The sequence below is a fragment of the Populus euphratica genome, unplaced genomic scaffold (assembly GCF_000495115.2).
Source record: "Populus euphratica unplaced genomic scaffold, PopEup_1.0 scaffold216.1, whole genome shotgun sequence".
In the NCBI taxonomy this organism is placed as follows: Eukaryota; Viridiplantae; Streptophyta; class Magnoliopsida; order Malpighiales; family Salicaceae; genus Populus; species Populus euphratica.
Window position 1 is genome coordinate 128,757 of NW_011500101.1, and position 11,837 is coordinate 140,593.

General features: G+C 29.8%; 1 protein-coding gene across 2 annotated transcripts; it reads right to left on the reverse strand.

The window, feature by feature from the left end:
• Window positions 1–9,800: 9,800 nt before the first annotated feature.
• LOC105109460 (expansin-A10-like) lies at window positions 9,801–11,380 on the reverse strand. Of its 2 annotated transcripts, none has more exons than XM_011004181.1 (4): window positions 11,307–11,380; window positions 11,039–11,169; window positions 10,635–10,923; window positions 9,801–10,539 (listed from the first exon to the last, which is right to left on the reverse strand). In XM_011004181.1, exons 2-4 carry the CDS (start codon window positions 11,163–11,165, stop codon window positions 10,230–10,232), a joined length of 726 nt encoding a protein of 241 aa, XP_011002483.1. In that variant the 5' UTR covers window positions 11,166–11,169; window positions 11,307–11,380; the 3' UTR covers window positions 9,801–10,229. The 2 variants fall into 2 exon arrangements, with proteins under 2 accessions (XP_011002483.1, XP_011002484.1); XM_011004182.1 differs by having other exon boundaries at window positions 11,290–11,314.
• Window positions 11,381–11,837: the final 457 nt, after the last annotated feature.

An 11,837-nucleotide genomic window follows, 5' to 3' on the forward strand; every position in this document is an offset into this window, starting at 1 on the left:
CCAAGTGCAGGAGTGTCAAAGTAATAAATAACCCGGCAAGAATGGGATCAAACTACACGGAGGTTAATTGTATAAATTATAAACAACAACAACAACAAAACAATAATAATAATAGAAAAAGAAGCAGAAGAAAAAGAAAAAGAAAAAATTGATGAGAACATTGAGATGAAAGATCAATGTGAGGATCAAACAATGATAAAAACTAATATCAAGGTTAGAGGATCCATTAATTATATTTCAAACAAGTATAGTATAAACTCTTATTAATCAACTAGAAAAAACATATAAAGAAGGCTCTAATCAAATTGTAAATGGTTAACATGATTACATTAGTTATCTTATTCGAATAATGTTAATACTTGTAAATATTGTCAGGTATTCATGATTATAACTTATGTTAACAACAAATTAAGTTTTTTTCATAGCACAAGTGTTGGTTATACCATACAGTAAGGCTATGAAAGTGCTAAGTATTTGTTGTACCAAGTGTTATACAACATAAATCTAGATTAACTATTTAACAAGTAAAGTATTAAGCGTGAATAAGATAACAAATATAAATCATGTTAGTATCAAATATTAAAGTCCATGTTATGTTTACACTATACTTATTCTTACACCATTAGTGTAACATTTTCATCTTCATATAATAAACTTAGCTAAACATATAAAAAAGAGAAATATAAATAAAAAAGATAAGAACATAAATAAGATAAAAGTTAACAAAGTAAAGGAAAAGAAATGAAAGGCATAAACAAGATATTAATAAAAGCAAAACTTAAGCATTACAAAAATACAAAGAGAGAAAGCAAAAGCATGATCTTGATTTGGAAACCAAGATGCCTAAATGCATGGCAAATGCCTCCTTTTATAGGCTAAAATTGAAAACTATTGATTTGATGACTAATTATTGAGTGGGTGGCCAATTCTTATCTTCTTGTCTGACATTTAATTGATAACGTCAGAATTTAAACTAAACCTCCACATGAAAGTTAAAGAAAATTATCTCAGTTTTCTAGAAAAAAACATTAAGGTTATTTGGACATTTAGAACTCTAGATATAGGCTAAACACTAAACAGTGTCTGGGTTGCAGGACAAATTTAACCTTCTTCGTTGTGGCTATAATTTGGACTTGAAAATGACCTTTTAAAATCTTCGACTCCATATGAAAGTTGTAGGCCTATGTCTTACATTTCCATCCATATAAAGTAGACCTAAATTTGACATCTACAGCTCCAGATATGACCTAATTACCGAACAGTGTTCTAGTTTGGACTGCACTAGTATCTTTTTTATAAGTTTGGTCATCTGTTTGTCCTTTCAATTTCAGTACTTAAAATCATTAATTAATCATTTTATTTATGTGATAAGCTTGCATTTAAGATGAACATTTACCACAAATTAAAGGTATCTCATATTATTAGATATATTATTATAAAACATATTTTAGTTAAGGAGTCATTGATACTTCAAGTGCAAAATGATGATAGGCCTTGCAATTTAAGTTCTTAAAGTCATCAATAAATCCTTTCATTTATGTGATAGGCCTGCATTTAAAATGAACATTTACCATAAATTAAAGGTATCTTATATTATTAGATATGCTATTATAAAACATGCTTTAATTAAGGAGTTATTGATACTTCAAGTGCAAAATGATGATATAAAACCTTGATAAAAATACACTTTTAAGTACTAATCATTGTATATAACACTTGGTTTTCACTTAAGTAATAAAAAAATCTTGTACTGTACTTGTTTGAAATACCATTAGTGGATCCTTTAACCTTGACATTTATTTTTATTGTTTAATCTTCACATTAATATTTCATCTCAAAGTTCTCTTTAACTTTTTCTTCTTCTTCTTCCTCTTATTATTGTTGTTGTTGTTGTTGTTTATAATTTTTATAGTTAACCTCCTTATGGTATGATCGCAGTCTTGTTAGGTTATTTATTACTTTGATACTCTTATACTTGAAAGACATCAATCTTATATCTTTTGGTCATGTCACCTTCAAGATGGGTTAGTAGAAGTCCTAATAGTAGAAAGCCTCTTAAATGAGATATTTCATCTCTAGAGGACTCTATATCCAAAAATACAAATGAAAAGGTCAAGGATTTTGATCATAAACATGATGCTAGGTTTCAATAACAAACTCGTAAACATAGGGGAGTTTAACTATATGATTATATTAGCCATAAGAAAGCATATAAAAAGGATGGTTTTCATGATATTAAGTATCTAATTGATGAATAGGTTTGGTGATTAGGAGGTCATTCAATATTCAAATTAAAAATGATGATTTGAAGCAACAAATGAAGAACGTATTTTATACTAGACGTTATATAAGTAACAAGTTATGTAATATGATTATTGATAGTGTGAGTTTTGCTAACATTGCTAGTGTTACATTTGTTAGAAAATTAAATGTGAATATTATTAAGCATGAAAGACCTTATAGAAATTAAATGGTTAAGTTGATGTGGAGAAGTTAGAGTTACTAAATAGATTTTGATATCTTTTTTGGTTAGAAAGTATAAGGTTGAGATTTTGAGTGATGTTGTTCACATATATGCTACCCATCTATTATTGAGGTGTCTTTGGCAATTTAATAGGAAAGTCAAGCAGGAGGGGTTTAGGAATAGATACTTTCTTAAAAATGATGAGAAAACTTTCACACTTGTACCTTTATATAGATTTATAAAGATCAAGTAAAATTGTAAAAGAAAGGTAAAGCTAAAAGTTCAGAACAACCATACGAGGATGTAAGGAAGGGTGAAAATCATGGGATCCTTAAGAGAATAGTTTTAAACAAGATGGAAAAAGATAAGGTTTTGATCAGGAGAAGAGAAAAGAAAGAAAGGGTAAGAAAAGAAGAGTGTGAAAAAAAATAAAGAAACAAGTTGGTTTTTATGCAAAAAAAAGTGAGATTAAGACTACTTATTTTTATGATATATTTATGATTTTACTCATGCATAAAGAGACGTATTTTAACACTAATGAACTTGATCTTTATAGTCTATCTTTGTGTTTCTTTATTACATGATTATGAGGATATTTTTCCTAATAAGATTACTAGTGGGTTGCCATTTATTAGGGGAACTGAACATCTAAAGTTCCAAAAGGAGTTGAATCGATAACATGCCTAGTGGGTTAAGTTTATTAAAATGTTTTCATATGTGAGAAAATACAAGCAGGATAAGAAAAATAGAGTGATTGATGTACTATCGTGAAGTTGTGTACTTCTTTCAAGTTTAAATGCTAGATTATTAGGACTTGAGTATATGAAAGGTTTATGTGTTAATGATGAAGATTTTGGCCAAATTTATAAATCATGTGAGAATTCAAGATTTGAAATTTTTATAGGTTTAATGGATATTTGTTTAAATAAAAAGGATTATGTTTGTCTAATTATTTTATACATGAGTTGTTTATTTGTAAAGCTCGTGAAGGTGGTTTAATATGACATTATAGGGTTGTTAAGACTTTAGATATTTTACATTAGTACTTTTATTGGCCTCAAATGAAAAGACATCTGCAGAGAATTTATGATAGGTGCATAACATGTAGATGAGCTAAGTCTAAAGTTTTGTGTCATGGTTTGTACACTCTTTACCTAAAGAACCTTAGGTTGAAATATCTAAGGATTTTTTTGTAGGTTTATTAGCATTAAAAATGAGTAGGATGATGCAACTAGTATAATAGACTTATTTTTTAGGTTGTAGACAGGTTTTCTAATATGACACATTTTATATCTTATCATAAATAACTAGTATGGCAAACTTATTCTTTAAAGAGATAACTCGGCTTCATATGGTTCCTAAAAGAATTGTTTTTTTTATCATAATGTTAAATCTCTTAGCTACTTTTGGAAGGTTTTATGGGGTAAGTTAGGAATAAAATTGTTATTTTCTACTACTTGTCATTAACAAACAAGTGGTTAAATATAAGTGGTTAATAAGACTTTAATTATATTGTTAAGAACTATCATTCAAAAAAACATTGAAGAATTTAGAAGATTGTTCATCATTTGTTAAATTTGCATAATACAAATGTTCGTTCTTGTATTAATTATTTTTGTACTTAGATTAGTAAAGATCTTTTTATGGTTAGTAAAAAGATAATTTGGCTATAATAGAAGTTTATCAAGATTAGTTAGTAGTATCTTCATTATCTTCTCTATAATTATCTGATTAATTTAGATTATTTAAGAGATAAGTTCAGATAAAATAGAAAATATTATCCAAAGATAACTTTATCCGTATTTTTGTAGAACTCATTAGTAGTTTGTTAGATAGACTAGAAAACTTGAAGACCATCCTTATCCTTATCACATAAGACATGTATGTAAGGAAGGTTAAGTCTAAAGAAAGACATGCCTCATATGCTTTAGAAGAGAGTTTCATAACATAAGCATCAATTACATTGAAGCAAATGTGTCAACCAGTTAAGGAGTTTACACAGAGTTTCATAGCACATACTTTTGACACATGAGGAGTGTGTAGGCAATTCTCGAGAAGAATTGGTCCTTAAAGAGTTGGAGAGCCTACAGACTCTTAGAGGGAGTTCTTGTGTGAACTATTAGCAACTAGAGGTTTCAGTTAGGATGACAACAATTTAAAGATCGTCAAATGTACTAATAAGATACTAGGGTAGGAAAAATAACATGGCTCGTTATCTCAACAAGTAAGGTATTATAGACATAAAGAAATGTGTTTAGAGATATTCCTCTTACAATCATTCAAACTAGTGAAAAAATTGTTAATCCTAAATTTGGCTACCCAGAAGGGTTTTTTTATCTTTTGAAAAGTTCTTTAAAAGGTTTTCCCTTTGTAACCAACTACCTTGTGCTTTTAAATTTTATGAATTTTTTATTTGTTTAATTACTGATTAGTGTTTACAAAGTGTTATCAAATCATCTGTTAATAGATGATAAACAAGAAATGGAACTTTCAAATAGTATTAAAGTAAGTTCACTCTATAAGAGTGAGATTTATTTTTCATGATTGAATATGTTAATACTGAGTTCACCACCACAATTCAATGGAAAAAACTATACTTACTAGAAGGTTAGAATAAGAGCTTTTCTCAAATTAGTAAATGATAAAGCATGGCTCTTATTAGACCAAAGATGAATCAAACCTGAAACGTTTTTGGCATAATAGAACATAAATAATGCTGCTAATTATAATTGGAATAACAAAAGGTCTAAAAGCTATATTTATAATAGTTTTTCTTGATGAGTTAAAATAATATCTATGTGTGAAATAGCTAATGAAGCTTAAAATATTCTTAAAATTACTTATGAGGGAACAAAATTAGTGAAAACTCCAAATTATAAATGTTAACCTCAAAATTTAAAGAAATTAGAATGTTGGAAGATAAATCTTTTAATGAGTTTTATATTAAACTTAATGACATTATGAATTCCAAGTTCAATCTAAAGATGAAGTGGAAGATGCATTAATTGTAAGAAAGATCCTAAGATCCTTATCTGAAAGATTTGGGCCAAAGGTAATAGCCATTAAAGGAAGCAAGGATCTTAATACTGTATGTGTTGAAGAACTAGTAAGTCTATCAAAAGAAAGGTAAGTCCATTGTAGGTATATAAATCTACATTGCTACATCAAAAGAAAGGTAAGTTTATTGCATTTAAATTTTATAAGGAAAAACATGACTACTCTTCTAATGATCTTAATAATAAAGATATAGCTCTTATAGCTAAGAAATTCAAAAAATTCATGTTTAAGAAGAAGAAAATTGATGAAGGAAAAAAGGTAAATGATTTTGTCAAAAGAAATGAATCAAAAAATGAAAGAAAAATTAAAATTGAATCTTGAAAAAGACTTAAGTATTTTGAATGTTCAGGATGTGGTCACTTGAGAAGTGAATACCCTAATTTCAAAAGAAATAAGGAAAAGCTCTTAATGTCATCTTAAGTGATGAATCTGACTTTTAAAATTCTAATCCATCATCTGATAATAAATGTGCTTTTATTACTCTTTCTAACACTGTTAATGGTTCCATTGACATGAAACAAATTATTGAGATATTATGTAATTCTAACACAAATCAGACTGTCATAAATTATAGTGATTCAATTATTATTTTTATTATTGTCGTCATGAACTAAGCTTGCAGAAAACTTATGACGATTTGCATGAAGATATTGTGAAAGTCCAGGAATTGAATAAGAAATTGTTTAATAAACTGATAGATATGGAGAATGAGAAGAACAATCTAGCATAAGCTCTAAATCTATCAGAAGTAGAGATATCTAGATCTTTTAGAAAAGTCATAGCACTTGAAAATGACTTAACTATATGCAAACAGTCATAAGAACTGTCAGCGACATAAAAACTTGATGAACTGTTGAAAACTTAAAAGGTCAGTACTAATTGTACAAGATTAGGATACATGACATATAGAAAATCTATCAATAATATGTTTATATCTTCCTCCTCCAACGGGATTAGCTTTGTAAATGGTAAGGAACCTTTTATGCTAATAAAAAAATCAAACGTCAAAAAAGGTAAGTTGAAAAGTAAGTTTATCCCGACCTATCAGCATTGCGAAATTGAAGGACATGTAAACAAAAAATTGTTTATCAAAATTTAAATTAAAAGGTTGATTTAACCTTAAATTAATTATATACTATAAATAAGAAAAGTGATAAGTCACTAAGTTATGAGAATTCTAACGAGATTGAAAGTTCTAATAAAAGAAAAATGAAAAATTAATGGGTAATTAAGAAAAATAATGTTTAGTCATACACATTGTACTAACAACTATGAATAAAAATTTGTAGTATTAAGATAGTGGTTGTTCTAAACATAAGTCAAGAGGTAAAGGTCAATTTAAAAAATTTGAAGTCTAAAGAAAGAAAGAAAAAAACCCTTCCTCATGGATAAAGCATAATCATTGGAAAAATAGAAAAGGTACGAGGTTCAGGAAAAAATAAGTTAATCAAGTCTCATATGTATGTTGTTTGTCATAAGTTAAACCTAAAAAGGTTAACCAAACTCTACAAGATGAAAACTAGATCAATGTCGTGCATGAAGAACTGAATTAGTTCATTAAAAATGATACATGGGAGTTGGTTCTACATCGTGACATTCATAACATAATTGGAAAAAAATCAAATGAGCATGGAATAGTTATAATTGATAAAGCAAGACTAGTTATACAAGGATACTTATTAGTCGAAGGAATTGATTTTGATGAAACATTTGCACAGTAGCTCGTGTGGAGTCTGTTTGCATACTGCTTGCATTTGCTTATCACTAGAACTTCAAACTATACCAAATGGATGTGAAGAGTGCTTTCTTCAATGGGATTTCACAAGAATAGTTATATGTAGAACAACCTAAAGGTTTCACTAATTATTTGTTTCTTGATCACGTGGACAGATTGAAAAAAGCCCTATATGATTTAAAACAAGCACCGCGAGCCTGGTATGAACAATTAACAAAATACCTATTAGATAATTGTTTTCAAAGAGATCTACTGACAAGACACTATTTATAAGAAAAATAGGTAATGAAACACTTATTATTCAAATTTATGTTGATGACATTGTGTATTGAGCTACTCATGATTCACTTTCTCATGAGTTTGCTAATGAGATGAAATCTAAATTTGAAATAAGTATGATTGGTGAATTAAACTTCTTTCTTGGCATACAAGTTAAGCAATATTTCTCAATCAAAGTATGCACCGAAATATAGTTAACAAGTTTGGTATGGAAGGTATGAGTTATACTTGAACCCTCATGAGCACTTCTATCAAGATCAGTTCAGACCCAACAAGTAAATGTATTGATTCCACATTTTATAAAAACATGATAAGAAGTTTGTTCTATATAACTACAACCAGACCTAATATTAGTTTTAGTATTAGTGTGTGAGCTAGATTTCAATCTAATCCAAAAGAATCATATCTTACTACACTCAACAAAATCTTGAAATACTTAAGTGTCATGTCTGATTATAGTATTTGGTATTTAAAAAACTCGAAGTTACTCAAATGTTAATTGGGTTGGTAACAATGATGATAGAAAAAATAGAACAAGAGGTTGTTTTTATGTTGATGAAAATTTAGCAGCATGGATAAGCAAGAAATAAAATTCAATTTTTTTTATCAATTGTTGAAGCCAAATAAATTGTTGTTGGAAGTTGTTGCACACCACTTCTTTAGATAAAAAAGATTTTACAAGATTATAATTTTACTTGGAATAATATAATTGTTTATGATAATTTTAAAGTCATATCGGCAAAATCAAAGCTTGTGTTCTTATCGGTGTGAGTTTCTAATAAAATTATAAAATAAAAAATAAAATAAAAAATAAAAAATAAAATATTTTTACATGTATGGACATACAAAAACAATTATTTTTTTAACACAACAGGAACACGTTCAATTTTCCAAGTCTAGCATGTCTCCTCATCGGCTAGCTTCCTCACAAAGGCTTTCATAGAAATCTTATTAATCGTGTGAACAAACAATTAAGGCAATATCTAGTGGCGGAGGCAGGGGCCCCAGCCCCTGCAGGAAATTTTTTTCCCAATCTCCTCCCCTGTAAATATTATAAAAATAATTAAAAATTTAACTTTATTCCTCTTAATTTTTAATTTGCTTCCTTTAATTTTTTTTTCTTGCTCCGCTCCCGGCAATATCTCATCATTCACTACGACTTTTGTCTCTACAATCTGTTTAATAACGTGATATAAAAATAGGACCATATGATAAATGTACCTTGATTTTTTTTTATTATTATTATTGTTATTATTATTATTATATACTATTAGTTATTAAAACTTGTAAAAAAAATATATTAGATCTTGCAATAAATAGAAAAAAAAAAATCTTGCACCCACATGGTGGGGGGGGGGGGTCGGGGGGGGGCCGGCAACGTGTGAAGGTCTCCTCCAGCTTAAGCTGTGAAGTGCTTTGTTTGCAACTTTGCACAACATTTTTCCCGTGTCAATCTCCAAAACTGAATAACCTGCCGACAAAACCCAATAGTATCTTAAAATGCAAAATGACATTTTATTATAGGTTTTTTAACCATCAAGCAGTACTTGCAGCATGATGGGCGAGCTTAATCGATATCTATGCCCTTTTTAGAAATAAAAAACAGTTTGTAGAATTGGGAGAGATTGCATTAGAGTACCATGCAGTGCTTGATGCAGGACCAAATGACATCAAATGTTCGATAGCAAATGTTACGGTATTCGATAATAATATAATATTAATTGTTTTTTAAAATAATTTTTATTTAAGATTATTTTTGATATTAGAACATCAAAATAATTTAAAAAAAATTAAAAATTTAATTTAAAAAAAAATTCAAATTTTTTATATTATAGTTTATAGCTTATAAACATACGCTGAACCGAAGCATTACAATGGCATCTACCTCTTTAAAATTTATTTCCTGTTTTATTGCCAGGGACAAGACATAGGTTGGGAATGCAGGGGCAACTGCCCCGCGGTATGATAAAAAATTATTAATATTATTTAGATGGTTAGAGCTATCATACTCATATGTTAACATACACATGTGCATGTATCCGCAGCTAATTTCATTACTGACCAGATAGATATCATTTAGGTTTTTTCATTTTTGATGAATTAATTAATAAAAAAATACATGGTGCAAATAAAAGGATTTATTTAGTTCATGAAAGGAATTTATGACATTCCACCACGAAATATATAATTATAATCAGTTTATTAATCTCTTTCATTATGAAGCTTAATCCATTTTTGGAAAATCATCAACATTAAAAGGAAGGAAAAAGAAAGGGTTGAGATCTCACTTTCATTAAAATTAACCATATCAAAAGGTACATTTATTTTGCAGATCAAATACAAACAAGGGCACAGTGAACTAAGAGCTTCCAACAATGACCTTTTTCTTACCACAAGCATTTTAAAATTTACTTGTACTTGTAATTTGAAATGTCCTAGCAGTCATCGAGCAGCTGCCTTTGGACGTATATATTCATGCACACACTCCTGCAGTAAAAATGAAGCCTTGGCTCATGGGATAGGAAAGTGGGAATTAGGGCCATTTCATAAGAGACATGGACCCATTGTTGACCATATATTTTCTGTCTTGCAACAAACACAGTATGTACTACGTCTTCAATAATGTTGCCGCCGGCGTGTTGCTTGATAATACTGCATATTCTGCATGCCTTTTTCCAAGACAGGCAATCGTTGCTAGTACCTAAACTGCCCTCCACTGTACGTCTGCCCAAAGGACCAACCAGCAGGGGCGACATTGTAAGAAACCACACTGCGGCCATCGCTTGTCGTCACTACAAAAGAGAGACTCTGTCCATTAAGGTAAGAGTTACTCTGCCAGTTTTGGCCCCAGTTTCTCGACATTGCTTGCCACCCAGTTCTCGAACCTTTGATGGCCACTGAATGCACATCGCCAGCAGCCCCAACATTGGTAATCAGGACTAAATTGAAGTATGAGTGGCCATTGATGGTGAACCGAATGCCTCCGCTCCTCATGCATCTTACCCTATAACAATCCGTAACCTCATTAATCTGTAATTAGGTTATGAAGTTCTGAGCGGAATTGATAAAGCATATAAAAGTGTTGATTAATTAACCTACCTTCTGTAGATTACTGGGACAATTCCGGCTCTATATTGGGCAATGTGTTGGAAGACAGGTTGAGAGAGATCAAAATGATGGTTGGGAGGATCACACCAGCCGCCGGGAGGGCAGAAGTTGGTAGCGGTGACCACAATTACGCCAGGCAGGCACCACTGTGGATCATTTACACATCTGATCTCAAAGCAAGCACCACAGCTCAAACCATTGTCGAACAATGCAGTGCTCAGTGCTGCTGTGTTAGTGCCATAACCCTGGCTGTACAGATTTCCATAGCCACAAGCCCCACCTTAAAACACAACCCAGCTAAGGTTAGCCAGGACAATATTGTAGGAAGATTATACATCATAGAGCTTGCATGTACATGATTTTCCTATTAAAAAAAGAATGCGTGTCTCACATACCCATTGTCCCTGAAGCATCGCCACCTCCATAGAAAGTGGCGTGAGCGTTAATCCAACCTCCATAATATCCATGAACAGAAGAGACAGAGGAGAGAAACCCCACTAAAAGAAACCCAAGAAGAGCCATTTTCCTGCACAAAATTAGATGAATTCCCCTTAGGAACATTGTAGCTACTTATAAATTAATAGAAGTTAATTGTAAAGCTACCAAGGAAAACGAAAGCAATTCAATGGTAAACAGATAATGTTACTAGAAAATGTAATGAACCTTGAAAGAGTTTTCTTGAAGGGAAATGAAGAGGGGAGGGGAGGATTGAATAGAATAAATAGAAGTCAGCCAATATCACATTGACGGAAAAACCTCAGTCTTTCCGCTGTTGGGACCGTACAGTTATTTTAGTAAAAGAGACGTTTGTTTTCGCATAAAAACTGTGTTTCATTATTTTTCAAAAAGTAATTTTACTTAAAATTAATGTTTTTTATTTTAAAAAAATTATTTTTGATATCAGTATATTATATAATTTAAAAAATAAAAAATAATTTTTTAAAAATAAAAAATATTAATTTCATATGTTTTCATGCAAAAAAACATTTTAAAAAACAAACAATATCATATTTTCAAAAACTATCTTTTTTGTAAAACATGTGTTATATAAAAAAAATATAAAGACATTTCATATGTTTTTTTATATAAAAAAACTCAATTATAAATTAAATAAATTATTCATATATTTAATTAAATAAATTAAAAATTATTTGTGCAACTGCAAAATATTTAAAAATATTATTAACACAACTT

Coding starts and splice junctions, on each gene's coding strand:
- LOC105109460 (XM_011004181.1), bottom strand. CDS start 11,165: ATGGCTCTTCTTGGGTTTCTTTTAGTGGGGTTTCTCTCCTCTGTCTCT. Junction 10,924..11,038: donor CGATGCTTCAGGGACAATGG/GTATGTGAGACA, acceptor TTGTGTTTTAAG/GTGGGGCTTGTGGCTATGGA. Junction 10,540..10,634: donor GTCCCAGTAATCTACAGAAG/GTAGGTTAATTA, acceptor GGATTGTTATAG/GGTAAGATGCATGAGGAGCG.